The 25,115-nt window shown below is 40.1% G+C and overlaps 3 protein-coding genes across 7 annotated transcripts; 1 reads left to right on the plus strand and 2 right to left on the minus strand.

Annotated features, from left to right (window-relative positions):
• Nucleotides 1-2,879: 2,879 nt before the first annotated feature.
• LOC121772161 lies at nucleotides 2,880-5,163 on the minus strand. The gene has a single exon (XM_042169158.1). The coding sequence runs from the start codon at nucleotides 5,012-5,014 to the stop codon at nucleotides 3,116-3,118; it is 1,899 nt and encodes a 632-aa protein (XP_042025092.1). The 5' UTR covers nucleotides 5,015-5,163; the 3' UTR covers nucleotides 2,880-3,115.
• A 7,858-nt stretch (nucleotides 5,164-13,021) lies between these two features.
• On the plus strand, nucleotides 13,022-14,389 carry LOC121770386. Its single transcript, XM_042167123.1, has one exon. The coding sequence runs from the start codon at nucleotides 13,022-13,024 to the stop codon at nucleotides 14,387-14,389; it is 1,368 nt and encodes a 455-aa protein (XP_042023057.1).
• Nucleotides 14,390-17,005: 2,616 nt separating this feature from the next.
• Nucleotides 17,006-24,253, minus strand: LOC121770792 (DNA-(apurinic or apyrimidinic site) endonuclease 2-like). 5 transcript variants are annotated; one of them, XR_006043857.1, is made up of 12 exons: nucleotides 23,993-24,253; nucleotides 23,772-23,883; nucleotides 23,213-23,440; nucleotides 22,996-23,081; nucleotides 22,324-22,439; nucleotides 22,136-22,216; nucleotides 21,790-21,987; nucleotides 21,445-21,602; nucleotides 19,896-20,572; nucleotides 18,871-19,032; nucleotides 17,837-17,918; nucleotides 17,006-17,296 (listed from the first exon to the last, which is right to left on the minus strand). XR_006043857.1 is itself a non-coding variant. In XM_042167569.1 (10 exons), exons 1-10 carry the CDS (start codon nucleotides 24,098-24,100, stop codon nucleotides 18,958-18,960), a joined length of 1,839 nt encoding a protein of 612 aa, XP_042023503.1. In that variant the 5' UTR covers nucleotides 24,101-24,253; the 3' UTR covers nucleotides 18,724-18,957. The 5 variants fall into 5 exon arrangements, 1 of the variants encoding a protein (XP_042023503.1); XR_006043856.1 differs by lacking the exon at nucleotides 17,006-17,296 and having other exon boundaries at nucleotides 17,613-17,918; XR_006043858.1 differs by lacking the exons at nucleotides 17,006-17,296; nucleotides 17,837-17,918 and adding an exon at nucleotides 17,938-18,385.
• Nucleotides 24,254-25,115: the final 862 nt, after the last annotated feature.

Here is a 25,115-nt window from a genome sequence, read left to right on the forward strand (position 1 = left end):
TCGACTGCTTAATTCACAAGCACTTTCTTCCCCTTGGTATCACGGTTCACTTGCGATGATTCACCTTTAACATTTAGGTAATACATAAATCAACACACTTTTCCAATAAATAAATAAAAAAGCATGCATCCTAATTAAAGCTATTTATCTCGGTTTTCGATTATTCGGCGGCCGCTTGCGCCCATAATTCCCATGTTGACTCCTCGTACTTTCCACCACGATGTCAAATAAATTCCCAAAATTTATTTAAGCGCATAACTTGAATTATCGCGACTATTTTCCCTTTGTTAAGAAAATTATGTATATATTCCGGACTTGAGATAAATTATTCATACTTCAAACTTAATTCGGGATTTAATTAAATAATTTCATCACGATTAATTATCGGCCCAAAGATTTATTTAAAGGCCCCAAAGCTTAATTATTTATCCACCTTATATCTCTAATTTATTTAAGAAGCCCCAAATAAAATTAGAGAGAGCCCAACTAACAAAACATCAATTTTTTTTTATTAATGAGGCCCAATTTCTTTTAAAATCAAAAGCCCAACCTATTCTCCTCCCTCCTTCACGCCTCACTCTTTCTCTCTCTCTCTAATTCTCTCTCTCGACAAAATTTAAGAAGTTTCCCCCAGATTCCCGTCTGCTTCTCCAATTCCGCCAGCCACCGCCGCCGTTCCTCCTTCGCACGCCGTCTCTAATATTTCTTCGACTCTATCTCAGATTACAACAATCCATTCGATTTTATTTTTCCAAACGCCCGATTCCCTTATTTGTCATGTCTCGCCGGCGGTCAGCCTGTTCGTCGCCTCCGATTTAGACAGCAGCGGACCCAGCCACGCGTCGCCGTCGCTGCTGGTCGTCGTCCGTCGCTGCTGGTGTCGGCTTCTCCGCTGGTTCCGTCGCTCCGACGCAACTGCACAGAGCCGTCGGCTCCTCCGCTGCGCGTTTCTGCTAGAAGGCCGCCATCTGTTTTCCGGCAGTCCCGACTACACTCGCACAATCCCAAAACAACTCCGATTTAACCCGACACAGCCCCGCAGGTAAGTTCTTAAATTTGATTTCGGTTCTTTAAAAGGTCGATCTTTTATTCAGTTTTCTTCGATTAAATCGATTAAGAGATGATTTACAGATTAATAGACGGTAGTGTGGGATGTAGGGATGCAGCAGTATGAAATCGGATTTGGGTGGAAGGAGGTGTATACCTTTTAACAGATTTTGAATGAGCAAACGATAACTCCCTCTCTCGAGTTTGGTTCTCGATTTCTGCCGGAAAGAGTTAAATGAGTTGGTTTTAAAACATGTAGAATAGAGGGGAAATTCTGCAAGATTACCTTGAGTTCGATTGAGTAGAAGTTGAGAAGAATTGGTCTTGTTCTTGTGAGTTCTTGCAGATTTGCAGAGAAGCGAAAAATGGGTTGGGTGAAACTTGATTTGTGAAATGTGTATTATAGAGAGGAGTCGGCTGATTGATGGTTTAGAATTGGGAGAGATTCATGGAGAGATTTGGGGAACGGTTAAGGAGAGTGGATTTCAAGTTCTCCCATTTTTTTTTCTTGGATTTATTTGAATTTGTTTGGTATTTATTTGCAGATCACGGAGGAGGAAAAAATCTCATCACGGAGGAGGAAAACCTCTACAGAAAATTTAATTAAATTTTGAATTATTGACTTGGTGATCAAGTCAACAGGTAGAGGATTTAATTTGATTTGTTTAATTCGTAGTCATTTGTATCTTATTAAATTATACATCCCAGAATTTATTTATCACGGACTGGATTTTTATATTATTTATTCAATTTATTCGATCCAACTCGCGAATTGAGTCCAATATATATTCCTCACGAAAAGGAATTATTTTAATTCACATTGTGATTTACTTCACAAATTTCTAGCTCTCATAACAAATTATCAATTACTGAAAAACATTTAATTTCACTTCACATCAATTATTCAAAGCAGCCACGTCACATATTCAACAAAGTTGACCCAGTCAAAAAAATATAACTCAAAATTAGGTCACGAAAAGTATCCAACAACAATTCTACTCGACAATTAATTCACGGACTTCTCAATATTAATAGCATTAAATGCAAGTACTTTAGGGTTCGAAAATTAGGGTTCAAAAAGTGGGGCATTAGGAGTATTTATTTTTTATGCGTTGGAAAAGTTTGCGTAGACTATACAGAGAAGCGCGAACCATTATTTATGCCAGATTGTCACTACACAACATGTCATTTAGCACTTATCACCACTAGATGCTTATGGAAAACACTTTTTTCTATATTGCTCATGTAATTCGGACCACAATTTAGTAGTGGATGAGTCTATTTAATGAGACCATAAATTGATGGGCTAGGCACAATTATTATAGAGTCAATTTACGTGGATTAGACATAGATAGATTGTGACACAAACGGAAATTTCAAGTTAAAAAATGATAGATGTAACGTACAATACCCCTAAATTTTAAGTAAAATTGAATTATGTCACGAATTAATTTTGTTATTTGTTGTATATCATTATACATCAATACAAAAGATGTGATACGGAAAATTTATGGCAAATTTTCATATGATTTCGAGCCTGAACCATTACATGGCATTATCTCCGGAAAATTTGCCACCACTTTATCATTTGTAACACTACTACTATAAATTTGTCTCCATCTTATCATTTCTATTCAATATTTGATGAGTGGTAATGAACCAAGCCTATTTTGTGAGCAGGGAAAAAATATCAGAAAAATCAAATAATTGAATATAACAAATAATAATATCCAAAACATGGATAATGATAACCAGCAAACTTTCATGACTGCATAGAGTTGAATTTGCAAGATAATGTTAGTTTTCACATTGCAATTGTATACAATTACGAGTCCCAAAAATAATCTTTGCTTGATCAAAATTTCCATATCTATGAGCAGCTTGAATCACAATTCCAAAAAAAGAGAGGAAAAAAGAAACAATTCTTGACATTCTTTTCTTACAAAGGCATCAACTAATGCTATATACAATCCATATGAATGAAAACAGAATTGACATAAAAATTGGCAAGAAACCAGCAATATGAATAACCAAAAAAAAACATATATTATCAAGATTGCTATGATCATCAATGGAACCCCCTCGAGCCTCTCGACTGATACAGCTCAAGCTTCCCTTTCGCCTCCGGCAAGAGCCTCTCGACCTCCTCGAGCTGGCACAACGCGGCCTGCTTGGACGCCCACTCGAGCACGGTCAGCACCTCCGCCCGCGCCAGCTCCTCGCTGTCGGGCACGTGCATCGCAATGTTGCACAGCAGCACAAGCGCGGAGCTCTGCACGACCTGCTCGAAGTACACGAGCTGCACGAGGTGCTTGGCACCCCCGGCCTCGATGATGGCCTTCGCGTGGTCGAGGTGGAGGTAATTCTCCGCGCAGGCGAACTTCGTGAGCGCGACGCACGCCTCCCAAGACACCTCGACCTCCCTCTCGTCGAGCAGTCTCACCAACGGGCTAATCATCCGCGTCTCGGTGGCCTTAAAAGTCCTAGCTAAGTTCCCTATCGCCTTGATGCAGGGAATCAGCAGCTCCGAATCCCCCTTCTCGAGGATCCGGAAGAGCTGATCCACGGCCGCCTTGCAGGCGGGGGAGTTTGGCTTGAAGGCCGACCTCCTTAATTCCGCGTCCCCCTCTGCAACCGCGGTGATCTCCATCAACGCCATGGCCGAGTTGTACTGCACCTCGGCCGGGCCTTTCTCTAGCAGAACCGCGAAGCAGAGTAGTGCTCGCGATTCTGTGATGCTCCGGCATATGGCAGAGTTCCCCTTTGCCAGATGCCAGAGCGCCTGCGCCGCCATCGCCTTCATCTGGGCTTTGGTGGCAGGGTCCTCCGCCTCTCGGGCGCGAGCAACGCTCGCGCCCGAGAGCGACATGCTCGGGTGGTGGAGGTGGTTGTTGTGAAGCGAATTCACCTTCCCACCTCCACCTCCGTTGCCGGAATTGGGTTTCGCGGCGGACATGACGACATTGTACATCTGATTAGGCCGTGGCATCTGAGTTTTATCATCGTCTAAGTGGTGGTGGTGATCGGCGGAAACGCCGTTGCTGGCGAGAACGATGGCGGCGGCGTGGATCGAGGTGGCTTTGCTGACGACGGTGTATTTGCTGTGCTCTTGAACGGTTTCGAAGGCGAGATGGCTGACGAGGAGGCGGATGATGTTATGCTGAGCGAAGAGGTCTTGGCATTTGGGGTAATGGGCCGCGAGCTCGGCCACGGCCCATGCGGCGACGGCCTGGGCCTTCATGGGCCCCTCTTTGAGGAGCTTGGCGAAGACAGAGCAGACGCCCGCGTGGGTCATGTGCTCGACGCTCTCAGGGTCGCGCCCGAGGAGGCCGAGCGCGCGCGCCGCGCTCTCTTGGCCTTCTTGTTTCCCCTCCTTGATCAGTTTGAGGAGGGGGCCCACGCCGCCTTCCTCGATGATGAGCTTGCCGTAGCGGTCGTTGTCGCCGGCGAGGGAGACGAGGGAGGCGGCGGCGTCGGCGCGGGCGTCGACGGAGCCGGCGCAGAGCGTGGCGATCTGCTCCCAGATGAGGCCGAGGATGGGCTCGTTGGCGGCGATGGGGGGGAGGCCGAGGTACTCGTCGGCGCGGTCGTCGGTGGAGGCGGAGACGCGGAGGAGCCAGGAGACGTCGCCGATGGAGTTTTCCAATTGAGAGGACATCTTGCGGAAGGCGGCGGCGGGGATGATGGTGAAGACGCGCTTGACGAGGCCGTTGCCGCGGCATTTTTGGACGAGGGAGAGGGCTTTGTCGAGGACTTGGACGGTCTCGTCGAGGATGCGGCGCGTGGGGCGCTCGTAGAGGTCGCTGCTGGCGCGGGCGGCCTGGCGGAGGAGGGCGGCGAGCTTCTCGGTCTTGGATTTGATCTCGGCGCACTCCTGCTTGAAGGTGGCGGCCTCGTCGGCGGCCTTGGTGACCTGGTCGGTGAGCTGGATCGGCGTCGCCAGCGTCTGCTTCACTAAATCCCCCATCGGAAAAAGATTGGATTTTTAGATTTGGGAGTGCATCAAGATTGGGAATTCGGATTTATTCGTGCGAGAAATCGGAAAAGATTTCAGTTTTTTATGTTTGGGCAAGTAGAAATGGAGACGACGGGGTTTACAAGGTCAAACGCTGCCTTCCTTGGAAAATCTAAATCAGCCCTTTTTCCCAAATTTAAAAAAAAAACGCGAAATCGACCCTTAATTTTATTTTATTTTATTTTATTTTATTTTATTTATAAAAATGAAATATGGGCTGTATTAAAATGATTTAATCATTTAATGTAATAATCGGCTGGCATTAGGAAACCCTAATTCTGACAATGCGGCCATTTTCCAGCCCAACAACCCCAAGATGATCAACTAATGCAAATTTTGGGGTTGATGTAATCAAATTTTACCCACTAAATTAAATTAGTCGTGCCAGCACATCTTAATTGTAATCCCTTTTCTCTTACATCATTTTGCTGTTTATTCTCTAAACTGACACGTCATTATACTTTTAAAATTATTTACTCCTTCTATTCATAGTAAAAGAGTTATTTTACCATTTTAGTAAAAGTCAACACATTTCTTCTCCTTTATTATTCTCACTTTCTTACTTTATTCTTTCTATTTTTTCATCTTCTTTACTTTATTATCTTTTTATTTAATATATTGTAGAAGTACATTATTTTATTAATCTTCGTGCCAAAAAGAATTGTTTTCACTACTATGAAGAAGGGAGTACTTATTAAATACCGATTTGAGGAATGTGTCAAATAATGTGATTTATTTTGGGTGATCGAGTACTGATTTGATGTATGGAAAGATGGAAAATTCAACAGATTAACAAGTTGTTCTACTTTTTATAGTTCTACAAGTTTGGGAATATTATTGTTTGTATAGTTGACTAGAATCCTAAATTTGTATAGTTGACTAGAATCCTAAATTTGATGTACTTCATCCGTCCCTTTGTAGTAGAGATGTTTCTTTTTTATACGAGATTTAAGAAAAATTATATTAAGTGAGTTAATTAAATGAATAATAAAGTAGAAAAGGAAAAGGATAGAAAGATGAAGAGAATATAAAGTAAGAGAGAGTAAAATAAGAGAGAAGAAAAGTTGTTGCTTTTTGCAGAAAAAGGAAACGACTCAGCTACAATGGGACAATCCCCAAAAAGAATACGACTCAGCTATAGAGGGACGGAGGAAGTATTTTACATTGGGTAACATTGGCACATCCCCCTTTAATTTGATATAAAACTTAAAATATTAAAGAAAATTGGATAAAAAGTTAATAAACAGTTAAAATATAATACTCTATATAATCACGTTACTTGAGGCGTTTCTTTTCAGCACGAGATTTAAAAAAGTTGTATTTTGTGAGTTAAATAAAGTAGAAGTGAGAGTAAAGTAAGAGAGGGGATAGGGGGTAAAGTAAAATAAATAATAAAGTAAGTTAGATATTTTATTTTTAGCTAAAAACATAAATGACTACCCAAAATAGAATACGACTCAAGTAACTTGGGACGGAGGGAGTAGAAGTGAAATACGTTAATAAAATGTAAAGTTAATTTATTAAAAAAATAAATAATAAAATGAAATATAATAAAGGACGTTCAAAATAAAAATTGTGACATGTAACCATGACCAATGGAGTAATTGATAGCAATTTTTAAGTGTGAAACATTTAATTTAAAAATAATACTAATAATATTTACAATGTTATCAAAGCACTCATATTTCTTTTTAAGACGTCCCATTTAAAATGTTTTTTTTAGAGTATAACATATTTATTCTTTATTATTTATTTATGATTCCTTTTACTTTATTATGTATTCATTTAACTCTTTAAACATCGTTTTCTTAAATCTCATGTTCAAAAGAAATATTTCACTTATGGCGGAACAGAGGGAATAATAAAAAAATTTGAGACCGACATAAATTTTGAGGCGAATTTAATCAAGTAAGAGAAATAAAAATAAAAAATAAAAATAATTGAAATTTCAAAAATGAAGAATGAGATTCCCTCGTTTTTATTAGAAAGATTAACTTACTAAAATTGAAGTAGATTACTTTTAAGGAACAAACCAGACTACAAAAATAAATTATTTTTTATAAATGAAAGAAGTATGATATTAGAGCATCCACAATGGGGCACCGTATAGCTCGCCTTATAGGGCGCCCTATCATCCGCCACATCAGCATTTTATCCTCCAACTCATCTCCCTGCAGTGGGATGCTCTATAGCCCGCCCTATAATTTTAACTTTTATTTTGTATTTGTTTTTTATTTTTTATGTTTGCAAATATATCAATTAGCAAGAATAAATATAAAAACACCACAAATTAAAGGCAAATCTTTTGTCAATATTTATTTTTTATATTTTATGCTTGCAAATATGGAAAATTGTCGGAATTCATTATTGAATTTAGAAAGAATTTGAGATGAGGAAGAGAGTGGAGTGAAAGGTATGAAATGAAGTATAAAAATTGGTGATATATATAGAAGAAAATATAAAAAAAAATTAAAAAAAAATGAAATTGTGTGCATCGTCCGGACCTATCCTCCTTACCCCTGCAATGGGACGGAGGATAGGCCGGAGGTGCAAAAAATGGTCATCATCCGCAGAGGATATATAGGGCGCGGAGGATGGAGATCGCATAGGACGCAGAGCTGCAGTGGAGGACGATGGTCCGCTTGGATGCTCTTAGAGGACTTGAGTCAACTGATTTAAGCAAAAGAAAATAACTATGACGTGATATTATATTTGTGAACGTTTGAATCATAATCTCCTTGTCCCATAAAATAAGTGTAAACTATTTTTTTTTATCATTTTAGCTCTTTTAATAAATATAGATTTTTTTTTATTTTTAGTAAAATTTTTCCTTTCTAATGAACGTGAGCAATCATTCTACATTAACAATATTACAATTATTCTTTTTTTACTATCTCTTTTCTATATTATAATTATGTATTAAAATTCATGTCATTTGATATTATTATTTTGATATAACAAAAGTAGTATTCCTTCTGTCCCGGTTAAAATAACACATTTCTTAGCCGTCACAGAATTTTAGAAGTTATTGAGTAATGTGTTTAATTAGAGAGAAAATGTGGATGTAGGTATTAAAATAGAAAGAGAAAGTAAGATAAATATTTCAATAAGAGTGAGAAAAAGTTGTTTATTGTATTAATAGAAGAAAGAAAGTTTCAAAAAGGTAAATGTGTTATTTTATTTGTAACAAATTAAGAAGAAAACGGGTCAATCTTAAATTAAATGGACTGGGTAGTACATAGAAATGTAAGAACCCAATTTTGAAACAGTACACGAATTTGTTGACGTGGTAATGCCATTGCCATGGGGCAAAATAGCTTGATTGGTTAGGATTTGGGACTAGAGACAAATTAGAAAAGTCTTTAGTTGGTCACCAATTCAACTCCACACTTAAATAGAGAGTGTACAGGAAAAGTTTTCATTTCCATTTCCAAGAATTGATGTTTCGCGTCATTGTTCCATATCGTATAAAAAAAATTTGAAGTTAGATACATAAGAGCATCCACGCTAAGAATCGGCCGGCCCTAGTTCAGCCATAGTCCAGCCCACAAACTCCTTCTGTCATATCATCAGCACTAAAAACTCTTCCTGCCACACTATCAGGACAAGTAACTGGATAAGTAATAGCTCAGGCATAGCCTAGCCACAATGAATAAAATTATAAAAAACAAATAATTAACAATCACACAAAATACGGAATTAAATTTACGACACAGATACGGGAAAATTCAATAATAATATTAAAATTTTAAAAAGCACATTAATTAATAAAATACACTTCATTAAAATTAAAATAACATTACAACATCCTCATTAATGAGTTTGTCCCACATCGAAAGTGGAACATAAAACATTCAAGCAGGTCTCTATAAAAGAGAAACAACCAAGAATGAGTTTGTCCCACATCGAAAGTGGAACATAAAACATTCAAGGATGTCTCTATAAAAGAGAAACAACCAAGAATGAGTTTGTCCCACATCGAAAGTGGAACATAAAACATTCAAGGATGTCTCTATAAAAGAGAAACAACCAAGAATGAGTTTGTCCCACATCGAAAGTGGAACATAAAACATTCACGGATGTCTCTATAAAAGAGAAACAACCAAGAATGAGTTTCATAAAAAAAATATTAAATAAAAAAAATTAAAATTTCCGCTCGCCGATCGGGAGCCTGCAATAGTGGCCAGCCGATCGGCGAGCGCTCGGGAATCGGCGTGCGCTCGCCGTTTTTCTCACCGATTTGGCGCTCGCCGGCTGCAATAGTTCGGCGAGCCGGTGCGCTCGACGCTATTGGAGATACTCTAAATAGTTTTTTTTTAGATAAATAGGGTGATATATGCAATTTGGTTTATGTAGGTAAGATATCGAAGAGTTGCACGCCTCTATTCACATCTTCATAAAAAGTCACTATGATGCGGCTTTGTTGTGTTTGAGTCGGATGATTTGGATATTGGCAAAATGATTTTGGACTCGGAACACAATAAAGCCGTCTCTTGATGACCTTTTATGTGTTAAATGGCTAAGAAAGAGGTTTCTGGTGTAATGCGTTGATGATTTCGTTATTTTCATTGGAGTCCTTTAAATGGGGTGAATAAATCATGTACTCACTCCGTCTCATAGTATATGTCACACTTTCCTTTATATCACATTTCTTCTTTTGGAAAAAGTTCTCTCTCACATCAATTATAAAATTATATTTTATCTACCACTTAACACACAGAATAACATTTCTTAAAATTTCATGTCATCTTCTAAGTGTGACATCTACTATGGGACGGAGGGAGTACATCGTAAGAGAATAAATCTTTCTTTTTTTTTAAAGGTTTGCTTTTTTAAAAAAATTAACTCCTATATAAGGGAGGAAATTGCAAATAACTCCTATACTATAGATAGGAGGAAATTACAACTGATCTCAAGAGGGCTCGAACTCGGCACCTCATGCAATATTGTCTAAGCTCCTTGCCGCTAGGACAAAGGCTCTGGACTAAGAGAATAAATCTTTCTATATAAAATATTATGTCAATCCCCTAATTTAGGGAATTGGTGATTTCCTCTCCTAATTGATAGTACTTTCCTTCTTTAACATTCCCCTCAAATTGAGTAGTGGGATCATCGATACTCAATTTGCTGAGAACTCCTTTGAAACTTTTTGAAGTAACTGCTTTTGCTAATTGATAAGGCCGATTTCATGCATCGGTTTAAAAGGTAAAAATTATGCTACTTGATCAGTTTCACGCAGAAAGCGAGTGTTAATTGTGCAGGAATGCCGCTTGACCAAGGGCAGCAAGGCCAAACTGATCAAGCTGCCCCAGAAGCCAGAAAAGGTCAAAAAGAGTATGGGTTGATCAAGTTGATGGTCAAGCAGTTAGCCGGGGGACCACTGCGAAACAGAAAGAGGGCACGTATATCCGATGCGCTGTAAAGCGATCCTCAATCGGTTATCAAGGACCACTACATTCTAGAAGGAGGACACGTATCGACGGATGAGACGCGCAATCCCAGCAAGGACGAATATTCGCTGCCAAAGTTGTTATCACAGCTGGAGGTTGTTGTGGAGAGCCTATAAATAGAGGGCGTAGCGCCATAGTGAGAAATTCTTTTTTTTTGTGGGTGTTCAAGCTTCTCTTTTTTCTCCGCCTGTTCCTAGTTCGAAGTTTTTCTCCAGTTCCAAAATAGCTTAGATTAGACAGTGGTAATGGTTAGCTAGAAGGAGAGCGACCGAAAGGAGCGCGACAGAGAAACCCAGATCTGTTCGGCGCCGTCTCAAGTTTCCGACCGAGGATCTCTCGGCTTTATTCGCTTTCTTATACTCTAGATCTAGTTGCCTAGTTTAATTTCGTGTTTGTTGCGTAGTTAAAGAATCGTCCTTGTTTTGTATTCCGCATCTTCACAGTTCGGTTTTGAGTTCTGAGTTAAAAATCAAAGTTACTTTGTTTCGGAATTTTCGTCTACTGTTCTAGTCTCATCTTTATCTTTAAAAATCCCAGATCCAGGGTTGAACTTTCATTATGTTGAATGGCAATGTGTTTCGTAGATTCGTAGCATCTTAGGTAGTTAAATCTTTTATTCCAGTTTGTCGCTTACTTGATCGATTCGCTATTTTCCAGCATGATGAGTCACTTGATCCAGTAGTTAGTTTACTTTCCACCTAGTTTAATCCAGTAGTTTAAAACTCTCAACTTAAAGCGTGGCAGCAGTCGAACCCTGTTCACTAAACACACACTCAACGCACCAGTTTCTCTGTGGGATCGACCCCATACTTGCCGCTTGCTGTTACAAGTAGGATGCATGCATGTTAGGGAGTTATAAATATTTTTGTGAGAGAGAGAAGCGTCTTGATCAAGTCGCAACGACATTTGCAAACTGATCCACCTGGTCGGTTATTTTTCCATATAACTTGATCTGCGAGACTGCGAAACCAATCGTATCTATCTTCTCTCTTACTCACCAAATGGCGCCGTTGTCGGGGAAGCATGGTGTTATTACAAAGATGTGTTTAATGCATAGGTGTAAATAGTTTTGTTTCTTGCTTTTAATTTGTTTTTCTTTCTTTTCATGAGAAGGTACCACCGCGGAGGACATTGGAATCATCCTCTCATTTACAGAAATACAAACGCTCAGTGGCGAGTCTAGGAAGCCGGTGTGGTAACCACTCGTTACAGAGCCGCGTTAGCAGCAGCCGCTTCATCATCAACTGCTGAGCAACTGACCAGTGAGGAGGAAGGAGAGTTATCCACGCCAGTTAAACAGGAAATACCATTACTCGAAGAAGCAGAGGCAAAGATGGCCGTCGTAGACAACGATTGGGGAATTGGCTCCCTACACGCTCATGACGAGAAGGAGCCCACTCATGCCATTACAGTTACCCCAGGAATACGGAAAATCACAGTCAAATCGGGGGTGCTCTCGGTATTGTCAAATTTCTATGGACTCTCGAAGGAATGCCCTTATGCCTTTTTAGAAGAATTTTGCAAATATTGTGACATTCAACCCCTTACCGGCCGGGCACACATCAGAAGATTATAGGCTCAAGGCGATACCCTTCGTTTTGAAGGGTGATGCAGGAATCTGGTTGAGAAGGCTGCCAGAAGGCTCAATTAGAACTTGGGCCGAGTTTCGCATGATCTTTTTAGACCGTTTCTTCCCAGCATCGAAGACAAGTGCCCTGAATAGAGAAATTACAGAGGCGAGGCAGGAATATGATGAGCCTCTGGGCCAATATTGGGACATATTTCAGGGACTACTTTAAGCGTGTCCTAATCACAAGATGGAAGAGCGGGAGGTTTATTGAACCTTCTATGGTGGATTGACGGTGGACAGCAAAAATGATCTGAACTCAGCTGCCTAAGGGGATTTCTCAAAACCCCCGTTCAGTCAAGCGAAGAGCATTCTGGAGAGGTTGATCGAAGCAAAAAGATCCTATGAGACCTCCCAAGGCCAGTACAGAAGAGGAGAGGCGCACGCAGCAGAAGCGCGAAGCAACGAGAAGTTGGAGGCTCGATTTGAGTAGATGGAGAAGAAGCTGCTAGAAGCAGTAGAGAAGTCCAAAGCGCCTCCACCGCCTGCTCCCAAGGAGAAGACGTATGTGCCACCACCACCGGAGGAGCACCATTATTATTACTGCGAGTTTCCTCCTGAAGCGGAACCGCAGACTCAATTGAACGCTGTCGGCCATTAGAACCCAAATGGCAACTGGATCCAGGGAAAGCAGAGGGATGCGCCATGGAGAGATCATCCAAATGTAAGGTGGAGTGATCAGAGCCCAAGCCAACCGCCTCAACCATCTACACAACAGATACAACCCTCCGAAGGGCAGCCCAATTGGCCCGCACAAAATCAAGAAAGACCAAACAATGGAGGAAACAGAATGAAGGGTGGTCAAGGGAACTGGTCAAGCGGTCCCCAAGGTATCTGGTCAGACGGAAGCCAACAGGAGGGGAACTGAGGATACAGACATCAATGCCCCAGTCAAGCAATTCTGGAAGACAACCGAACAATCAGGTGGTGAGCTACATTCTGCCGCATCAAAGAGGGAACCAACCATACAATCAGCCCCAGTATCAATCTGATCATTATGGGCCGTCAGACTACCCTCAGCCCAGCCACGGTAGAGGACCTTCGAATCAAAGATATAACAGGCACCCCAACGAAGGTCCAGGAGAGATTATGGCTCCGCACCATCCTAACGATGCGATGCGCGAGATCCAGGAAGCACAGAAGGAGCAGAGGGCAGCGCTGGACATGCTTACAAAGCAACTATCTCAAGCTGCCATGTCACTGGGAGAACTAAGAGAAAATGAAGGGAAGATCCCTGCCACGGTGCAGCCGACTGGGCGAGAGAACATCAGTGAAGTCTCGCTAAGGTCAGGGAAAGTATGTCAAAGCCCACCTGCGAGTTCTCCAGTGTCTACATCTGGACCGCGCTACGAAGAAGAAGGAGAGTCCAGTTCCCTCGATCAAGCCGCTAGAGGAAGAGACAAAGGAAAGGCGAAAGTAGGCGGCGAGACCTCAGGAGAAGATAAAGGCAAAGAGATTGAGAAGGTGAAGCCTTACCCCTACCGCGGAATGGTGACCAGAAAGAGAGACGCCACGATCCATGTGGCCAGTCTATTCAAGGACGTGGAAGTCAAGGTGTCACTCCTGACGGCGTTAAAGATGTCCCCTATCAGCAAATTTATCAATGACTACCTGGCGGGCAAGGTCAATGAAGAAGGAAGAGTGATTACAGAGGAGAATGTCTCTGTAGTGATCCAGCGGAGCGACCTCCCATCAAAAAAGACCGACCCAGGGATTTCCACGCTCCCGATTTCGATTGGAGATATTCAAATGGAGCACGCAATGTGCGATTTAAGGGCGTCTATCAATGTTTTGTCGTATTCCATTTATAAGAAGCTGGGAGAGGCTAAGCTTGTCGACACCGACATCATGATACAGCTAGCCGACAGATCTTGCATTCACCCCGAGGGAATTCTTGAAGACGTGATAGTGAAGGTGAACAATTTCCTATACCCAGCCGACTTCTTCGTCATAAAAATGTCAGAGCCAGCAGCGAAGAAGTCTAGTGGAGTCTTGTTGGGAAGGCCGTTCCTGTCCACAGCCAGCACTATAATCGACGTCCGCAATGGGACGATCAGTCTGGATTTCAATGGAGAGCAATTCACTTTCAACATCGATGAAGCGATGAAAAGGCCAAGGGACAGTGAGAACGTGCACTCGGTGGACATAGTCGAGCCTCTGGTGCAAGAATATTTAGAGGAAGAGTTTCTACAGAGGCAATTCACAGACTCGGCAGCAGACGAAAAGATCGGGAAGGAAGTCGCCGACTAGTACGACGCTAGTTTAATCCAGTAGTTTTAAACTCCCAACTTAAAGCGTGGCAGCAGTCGAACCCTGTTCACTAAACACACACTCAACGCACCAGTTTCTCTGTGTGATCGACCACATACTTGTCGCTTGCTGTTAAAAGTAGGATGCATGTTAGGGAGTTATAAATATTTTTGTGAGAGAGAGAAGCGTCTTGATCAAGTCGCAACGACATTTGCAAACTGATCCACCCGGTCGGTTATTTTTCCATATAACTTGATCCGCGAGACTGCGAAACCAATCGTATCTATCTTCTCTCTTACTCACCATTAATATATCCGCCAATTGATCTTCAGAGCGCACAAATGGAAACTCAACAATACCAGTCTCGATTTTTTCCTTGATAAAGTGTCGATCTACCTCCACATGCTATGTTCTGTCATGTTGACTGGGCTTTCTAAGATACTTATTGACGCTTTGTTATCAAAATATAGCTGGCATCTTCCTAGAGGAAAATCGATCTTAGTCAACAATTTTCTCAACCATAAAATCTCGGTCAGTCCACTTTTGATTCCTCTAAACTCTACTTCCGCACTTGACAATGCGACCACTTTCTCCTTCTTGCTTTTCCACGTCACCCGATTCCTGCCAACAAAAGTAAAGTAGCCCGAGGTGGGACCTTCTATCCACTGGGTTGCCTGCCCAGTTGAAATCAGTATACCCATAGATTTCTAGATTTTCATTTTTCTTGAACATTACTCCATGTCCAACCGTTCCCTTTAGACATCGGACTATTCGCATCGCAGCTTAGCATGAGGCTGGTGCATAAACTGACTTACAACTCCTACAACATAAGCAATATCAGGTCTAGTATGGGAGAGATAGATGAGTTTCTCAACTAGGCGTTGATATCGCCCACGGTCTGCCAATTCAGCTCCTTCTTTTATCTGCAACCCATGATTCAACATGATTGGTGTATCAGCCAGTTTACACTCAAGCAGTCTCGTTTCTGCTAGAATGTCCAAGATGTATTTCTTTTGTCTCAAAAATATTCGTCGTGGTGATCGAAGAACTTCAATTCCTCGAAAATACTTAAGGTCGCCCAAGGCCTTCATCTCGAACTCCTTGAAGAGATTCTCCTTCAAGCTTTTGATCTCATGCACATCATCGTTGGTAATGATCACGTCATCGACGTACACTATCAGACAAGTAATCTTTCTCCCATGCTTCTTCAAGAACAAAGTATGATCTGAGTTGCCCTGTCTATATCCATAGCTCTTCATTGCATCAGAAAATCTCCAAAACTAGACTCTTGGGGACTGCTCAAGTCCATACAGAGTCTTCTTCAATCTACATCCTTCGCTTGTCTTGAAATCACTTGAGAAACTGGGCGGTGCTTCCATATATATCTCCTTTTTTAATTCACCATGAAGAAATGCATTTGTGACGTCGAGCTGATATGATGGTCAGTCTCAGTTGGCTGATATAATGGTCAGTGGGAATCGTATTCCACTAACTCATTCTCAGTCACATTTTATTATAAAATTAATATATAAAAGTAGGATTCACATGCCACTAACTTTTTCAACTCAAAATCTGTGGCGGATCAAATGGTGACAAATTATGAGGGGCTAGGGAGTATAAAACTGATATATAAAAATATCACCCACATGCCACTAACTTTTTCAACTTACTATCTATTACATTTCTTAAAACTCGTGCCGGATTAAATGGTGGCAAACTATTAGGGACGGAGGGAGTCCCAGTTCACTTTTACCATAAATGGTAATAGGGTCCCACCTTCCACTAAGAGCATCCACAATAGTGGACGAGCCGGCGAATGAGCGACCAGCGAGCCGCTCGTCCGTCGCGCTCGTCCACTATTGCGACCGGTGAGCGGCTCGCGGATGAGCCAGACGGACGACGTCTCATCCGTCGGATTTCTCGGTCGTCCGTCGTCTCGTCCGTCCGCTAGCCCGCTATTGTGGGTCCTCGACGGACGAGAGCATTTATTTATTTATTTATTTACTTTTTTTAATTTCAACTCTATATATCCGGCTCGTTGCACTTCATATCATGCACAACGATCGTCGAAAATGAAGGCCTAAAACATAAACATATCATACCGTTCGGCTAGCGCAAACTATAAAGATTCAAGGCATACTAAACTTTGTTTAAATTGTTTTTTTTGTTGCATTGTATTATTTTAAATTTTTTATTTAATTAAATTATTATTGCACTTTCTCCGCCCGTATTCGTGTCAAAATTTTAATTCTGTAATTGCGTATTTGTGAATTTATGAATTTTTATTATTGTGCTTGTCCGTCGGGATATCCTAGTGCTTGTCCACTATTGTGTAGTGGAATGTCCTAGTAATGTGGCAGTGGGATAGGAAGTTCTAGTGACGTGGCAGAAGGTATTTTTGGGAAGTCCTAGTGCTAGTTCGTGGGAAAGTCCTTCCTATTGTGGATGCTCTAACTCATTTCACTCACATTTCATTTAAAACTAATATATACAAGTGAGATGGACCCATATTCCACTAACTATTTTTCACCCACTTTTCTTAACATATCATAAAACTCGTGCCGCCAAGAAATGAGACTTCTAATGTCAGACGGAGGGAGCACTATATAAAGTACATACAAGGATGAAATGGTAATTTTGCCATTAAATCAAACTATTATTCTAAATTTGAAAGTGTTGAAAATATTGCTTGCCTTTCAACTTTTCTAGTGTCACCGTAATCACAGCAGGTTTATGCGACAGCAATCCCGGCGCATATTCTTCTTCCAATAATATTATCTACTTGGACAAAAAACATCCAACAAAATTAAACATGTGTAAATACTCTTCTACCCTTTGAGTTAAATTGTTTGACCTCACTTTTTCCGGAGACCCCAAATTGTGTGATGAGCCATGACACTTGCCAAACTGTGATGCAAAATTTGAGAATGCAGCAATGATTAATGTCACATTACAATTTACCAATAATTCCAGAAAGATAGATTCAAATGGTTGATAAAATCAAAACTGTTGTCTATTTAATGTAAGCATAAATATATGGAAAAATTCTCAGCATAAGGGTGATTAGAAACGAGTATCTTCAAATGTGACACTTTTTTTTAGTTCTAAACACGGGTGTTGCGCATTCTCAAAATGTGCAACTTCTCAATAATGTACTAGAGAAATCACACCACATTAGTTGTTAATCAACAAACTTGTAAATATAAACAGGCATTCATGTCTCTTAAATAAGGGCAGCTGTCCTAAATGGCAGATATAATGAATATTGTCCTCATTCAATTATAGCAGCAGCTTTCAGCTTGTCCACATCTCCATTGTGTCATATAAATGTGGCATATATAGCAAGAATACATTTTAAAAATAGCAGTAGCAATGCATCCAAATTTAATAGATAAACATCACGAGCATCGGGTAGGGACGAAACCTAGAGGGGCTTGCCGGGCCTACCTGGTGTGCAACGTGGATGGATTCTCCAGTCCCAATTTCCTAAATTATGCTGTTTTCTCCAATTGGTCAAACTAGAGCACGCCTGCATTGTGTTACTGTAAGATTCGGCGTGATACGTGTCGAGTTCAAGCAGCCATATTTACACAAGTTCACAATGGAGTTGTGATACAGTTCAATCATTCTGGACGACAATTATGCGATCATACCAAAGACGAGCCATGCCCTTCTGCACTCTATTAGCCCGACAGACTTCTTTTAAATCTCCACAACCATACAAAAACACAGATCACATCTATTGCTATCTTGGGTATTATGCTGAGGATAAACCAGAGGGCTAAAACTGACTATGAAATGTTTGTGGGCACCATATAAAAGGCCATGTGAACTATCACACAGCCATACATACAAATTCAGCATAAGACAGTTATCAAAATAAATGGGCAACTAGAACACAACAAACCCCGGCCTCCACAAAAACATTCTTTGCCAACTGTGTACATCATGATAACTACGACCCACTTCAGATATGAACTGCCCTTATAGCCAGCCCTATCCATGTCAAGAAGAATTAGGGTCATGTGAAGGAAGAGCCTTTAATGATTCAAAGGGACAAGTTTGGTCTGAGTGCACAAAGATTTAAATTTTTAACGCAAGAGGGATAGACCAAAATACAGTGAACTAACTAAGCCAATAGTTTCTCGTGATGCCTGATGGTGCCAAAGCGCTTCAAGAATTGAAGAACCTCTAGAGTCTAGACTGATGAACCGAACTCAAAAGAAAATCACAATTTCCTGGTTTGCAAGCTGATGGGTTGATCTTGGGTTCCCAAAAGAAAATTGAAAAGTAAGGACAGAGATAGTTTAAGTAAGTTTACGGACACACATAAATTCCAGCTTGTTTATATTTTTATAATTTGTGTTAAAACTATTTTCCATCATACAAGAAGCACATGTACAAAAAGCCAAAAACAGAAGCAAAATGTGATTGCACCTTAAACAAGAGTGCAGAATTAAATTACTTTTAAATTGAAATACCTTCTTGGACAACAGAGGGAGTTTAAGAAGTCGCACATAGCGGAATCTTAATATTGATCAAAACCTTCAAGGCTCGTTACATCAAAATCATCTTTTCTTCTTCGACTTTGCAGTAGCCCATTTAAAGAATCCACAGTTTGCTTCTGGATTAGATGCAGGTCCCTGAAATGTATAAATTTGTATCAAGAACAAACATATTTTTGTACATAAACTTTTTATTAGTTGATCATAGTTTTATTAGTCTGAATCTGTCAATGTCTAAATACTATATAAATCTTAAAGCTTAGGAGAGCATAAGCCTGCATGCAATCAATGTAAAATGAGCATGTACCTTTTCAGCAAATGAGCATGCACCATGAAGCACAGTACCCAGAACAAAAGAAACAGACCCAAGTAAACAAGTCAGGTGCTACGAAATACAGTTATATGCAATTTAGTTTCTAGCTAAAGAAGTCGAGCATAAAGTGTGTTGCATCAACTTTTGGTTGCAATTCTCTATATAATTTATTAGCTCAAAGTTTAGGGATCGCAGCAGGTTCTAGTTTGCACATAATGAAGAATAACTGAATCATATTTACATAGTTTTATGCCTACAATAAACAAAAAAATTTAATTGAAGTGGATCAATAACTGTCATTTCTAGCTCCAATGGCAATTTAGACTTTTATTACAACTCATCCAACCTCTACTACCTAACCCCATTTGTTGAAGTACTTTTTTCTTTCTAAAACATAGCTCATTTTTTTAAAAGAAGCTCCTAACATGAATGCATGAAACAATCAAAATTATACCAAAAATGAGTTATCAATAATGAGGCTGCATAACTAGCTTTACTGTAAGATGCAATAAAAACTCATAGCTGTACCAGTCCTGACTATTTGATGGAACTATATCACTATACAGTATGTAACCAAATATGAAAAAAAAACTTTTTGCAGAAGGCATCAAAGATAAATGTCTTAATCCATCAATTCAACAAACTTTAAAGCCGGAAATATAGCAATTATTAGCACGCGAATTAATACCTCTGCACGTGCGCAGGCATAAAATCGTTGCCCTAAAGTAGGCCCTGGTTTCTTCACTACACGGGAGACACAAGGTTCCTTGTGGCCCTTGCAAAGAGGTATGCTAGTTTGCATTAGTTGTTGAATCCTTTGCCATTCAACTAGAGCATTATTATTCTTCTTTTCAGCAGATTGAGACATATCCTCTTGCACTGATCCACATTGTTTTGTGGCTTTTTCCTGCAATTCCTTCACTTCATTATGTTCACAACCTTCAATAAAAGTTTCACTTGGTTCACCAATGGAGAAATCTTCTTGAGTAAGCTCCTTATTAGAACAAAAACTGGTTGACTCACTACGGCCACCTACTGTTTTCTGGAAAAATGATTTTAGTGAAAGTTGAGATGATTGACTCTTCCTTGCTTTTTTCTTGCAAACCACTGAGGATTTAGTATGACCAGATGCAGAGAAAGTTTGAGCACCAGAAGATGGTTCAGTAAATGAGTCACTACAACTGTCATCTGATGTGCAAAGTATGCCTTGATGGATGAAGTCTGATGAAGCTGAACTACATGAATGCAGAGTTCTTTTATTGAGTTGACTGCATTTTTCTAAGACATTACTATCATCTGAAATAGAATTGGATCCTCCAGATAAGTTACTATCTTCTGCAGATTGCCTTCTTGCAAACATCGACACTGTAAATTGTCAGATGAGACTAGCAGTTGTGAGAACATATCTACTAGTTTCGGCAAGTATAAATTGTGTAGATATCCAGGTGTACAATACAAAATGTCTAGGAGGCATGAGCAGAGGCACACAAAACTAAATCCTAAACAGCCTTCACCCCAGACAATCTGTGGACAGTCAAGTGCCTACCACCTTTCCAAAACACAGTGATTAATTGTAAATAGTGTTGTACAGTGTCTAAATCAGGCATCATGGTTCAGAAACATCTTGATTATAGTAGAAAATGTTGACTGTGAGGAACAACCGAGCCAAGATTTTCATTTGGAAGGGCCAACTACTAAGAGTAGTATAAAATTTAAAATGAACTATGCATATTTTTTCAAATAAAATTATTAACATTGATAACAATTTTGGTAAAGTTGTTAGATTAGTTTATATTTAAGCATTCAGAAATCAATAGTTCAGTACAATAACCTTGCTCCAAAATCCCTTATGTTCTTCATTTATTGAAAACCATTATATAGTACCTCCCTCTGTCCCCAAAAACTATAGCACATTTAGGCACAGGTTTTAAGAAAATAGTTGGTAATGTAGTTTGAGTGGATAAAGGGTGTTATTACTAAGGGCCCCACTGTATAAAAAAACTGTTTTTTTTGCCAGAAATACGATGTGTTTACTGTTTAGAAGGTTGAAATATAATGTAGAGCCATGTTCTAAAAAAGAAAGTGCCATACTTTTAGGGGACACCAAATATAGCAAGTAAGCTATAGTTGTTTTTGGGGACAAAGGGAGTAATGTAGTACCAAATCAAATAACACTCAAATTGAACATGGTCACATTTTCTTGAGATATATGGTATGTAATTATGAGATATCAGCACCTAGTGTCTGCTGACATCCATAGACCTGGGGACAATATCTAGTAGACAGTGAAGGAGTATTGTGTGGTTGAGCATTGGGGATATCTATCAAGCTCACGTACACAGGAGCATGATCCGAGCCCTCCATTTTACCGTTTCTAGTCTTTTGTTCTTTATGCCTGGAATTTTCCAAATAGAAATGAAGAACAGAAGAAAATTATTATACAGAAAATACAGGCATGTTTTTATGTCTACAACTTTGCAAAAGAATAGGGAACTTCAACAGAAAATTCTTTAGCCAGAACTGCATCATCTTGCCACCAAAAGACCCAAAATGACAATTTCTACTATAGTCTCACCACTTACCTGGGTGTACTACCAGGTTTCCAACGTTTAAACTGATCTAATATGTCGCACTCTTTAACATGGCAAGCTATGAGGCTATGTCCTTGAGTTTCTTCCTTATGTAAGCATGGCCCAGCACCAAGAATGTGATCAATACGTGTCCCAAAGTTGAACTCCTCTGCACCACTATTTGTCGGCCAGCAGGTGTAGGCTTCTCTTCTGTTATTTAATTAGAAAGCAAAAGGTGTTGATAAGATAGTAAGAAACTAACACTCAGTAAAAGGTAGTTGATCACATACATGTATCATTCCCAATTGGAGATCATTCACCAGTAATAATAACTACTAAAGTCAAGAATCTTTTGAACCTCTGAGGATGTTTTTCCCGGAAAACATAAAAAAAGGCACCTCCATTATTTACGAGCAAAGATCTAAACCAAGATTTAAATCTGCGAAGTTGAACATTTAATAAAAAATAATATATTTCCAACAAACCTTAACATACATCAAAATCTGTACTCATCAGGAAGAGTGAAAAATTCAGAAAGAAACTCACTTATTTTTCTCAAAATCGGGCCCAGCATCACAACAATCTATCGCAAAGGGGGAAATGTTGAGGTCCCCAACAACAAATATTCTCCGACCCTGATGTAGAAGGGATTCCCACCTTTTCTAAAACAAAATCACCAATATTAAAACATCAGCTCGGAGAATATTTGTTGTTGGGGACCAACAAACTAGATATCAGAGAACCAAAAAACTATATTGAAAGCCTGTTATACCCATTAGTAGCATCAGCTGATCCAAACAAAACACTAATTTACAATAATACTACACCATAGATGACACTGATGAGAAAGTTGAAATAACAACAATAAAGGGTGACGCTGTAATAATTTCTACACTTTGAATTCTTAAACTGAATGTACCAACAGATAAGTTGATAACTCTAAATCATTCTAGTGATGTTAATCAAATTAACTTGAACTTACTGAAAGGTAAATAAGAAATGAATGCCCACTGAACTTTCATGGCCAGAAAAAATAATTAATGATTGATAAAATTAGGTAACTGAATATATTACACTTCCTTGTCCACTTGCTGCTCTGACCAGGGCAGAATAAGTGATACATTCCAGTATTCACAATTTCACACAGGGATTCTAGACTAGCATTCAATTCATCATATAAACATGCATAATGTTCATGCAAAAGGTACAAATCCATACCTGCAGTATGTTGAAAAAGTTATGCTTGAATTGGATTCTTTCTGTATCATCGGCTACAGCTCTAGGTCCATAAATATTAAAAAGAACTGAAGAAGAAAACATTCATCTGTTACTTAAGTGGGCCAGTGGCTACTGTCCATGCTGAAAGTCAATTGTGCAAAGAATAAGGCTTCATAAGATCTCTCCCTCTGCAGTATACTAGAATTATGTCACTCACCAAAATGTTCATGGTCAGTAATTATACAACGTCCTTCACCATCAATTTTCAGAAGCTCCTCAGCAGAAAAATCTTCTAGCCCTTCGATTAGTGGTGAATATTCAATTTTTCTGTACCCCGAAACTGAGAAATCCTTAAGAACACCAGTAAAGCCCTCCTCGGCAGAGACTGGCAAAGATACCTCATCACTCGAAAACACAGAGTTGACATGGCAAAATGTCGCCACACCTAGTTAAAAAATTATAATATGTAAACCAGATGCACCTATCAACCATCACTCATACAATCTGGACCCTGCTAACACAGTTTTAAATACCTGAAACACAACATCCTTATTTCACCCATGGAATCAATTTTAGACCTTGAGAAGAGATGTGAAAGCAGCTATAATTGATTATGATGTCCTTCATCATTTCAATAATAAATCTAGTCTATATATAAGAGCTTCAATCCGTTTAGATATTTTCCAGAAGAAAACAAAAATCCAGTTTTTCATGAATTTGTTTGCTGGAAAAAATATACAGAAAATACACGAAGAGAATATGATGATGATGATGACCAGAATATCCAGTTCGGCCTTTCTCAGTAGTGCGAGTGCAAGAGAAAAAGGACTCGTAACCCTCAGCCTGCACCAAATCAGCTCTAAACTCTTGCCTCGACAGCTTCGTTTCCTGCTCAATAGAATTGATGAAGAAGCAATCAATGAAATCGGTATAAAATTAGGGGTTTGAAGCATAGACTTGATCGTATAGGAGGAGAGGGAAAAGGACGTTAGGAAACCTGAAAGCAGATGATGTCGGCATCAAAGGAATCGAGCAATTTGCGAAGAGAACCGAACTGTGAGATTCGAGGTCTCAATCCGTTCACGTTGTAGGTCACTATCTTCATTCTTCTCCTTCTTTTGGGTTCATTTTACGCTTGAATTAACCACTCAACCATAATCACGAGAAATACCTAAAATCCGATCCTTTTAGGAAAACCCTCGAAACAGCAACCAAAAAATTGAACACTCGGAAATTATCAATTTACAATGTTATCTTCGAATTGCGCCGTGGGACGGATGTTCCGGCGGATACCCCGACGAACTTCCTAAAAAAGGACATCCCACTGCACTGTCACGTCATAAGAATATCTCACTGCACAATGGCGGACATTCCCAAGGACATCCCGACGGACATCCACAATAATAAAAATTCACAAATTCACCAAAATTAAATAATTTAAAGAATTAAACAATTTACGGAATTAAAATTTCGACATGAATATGGAGAAAATGCAACCACTTTATTTAAAACAAAAAATATACATAATTATTAAAAAAATACATAGTTAATAAAACAACCTCAAGCTTCGACAAATGCGGCCCCCCGTCTCACTCCTCGTCGTCCCCACCGCCAGTCCCGTCGTGCCCGTGGCCGGTCTCGACGTCACTCACGGGCAGGGATGGCATCCCAAATCGCGCCGCATACTGTCGATGATATCCTCCAGCATCAACTTGTATAAGGGGTCAGTCGCTGCATACCACTTTTCCATGGTGTGTATCAGGGTCTCATGCGGGCGAGTGAGGGGAGCTCGGGATCGATCTGGGAAGGAGCTGCCGATTGGACCTCGGGGGACCCGCTGGTGCTTCCCCTAGCCATCCGCACGCGGTTTTTTGCCCAACCGGGCGATGACGGCGGGAAGACGATCGAGGGGTCGGGAACTCTGCCTCGGCATCAGCGAGTTCGTGGGAACCGACACTGCTGTTGTACTCCTCGGAGGCGTTGATCTTCGGCCAGCCAGCTTCAACACCCGAACTAAACTTGGCGGAAGTCTGCACCACAAGATAAACCTCCCAATATTTGAATTCCCCGAAACTCAATTCACTGTCGGGGAACTGTTGGTGAGACAGAAGCTTCACATC

This window comes from Salvia splendens, chromosome 16 (assembly GCF_004379255.2).
Source record: "Salvia splendens isolate huo1 chromosome 16, SspV2, whole genome shotgun sequence".
Classification (NCBI taxonomy): Eukaryota; Viridiplantae; Streptophyta; class Magnoliopsida; order Lamiales; family Lamiaceae; genus Salvia; species Salvia splendens.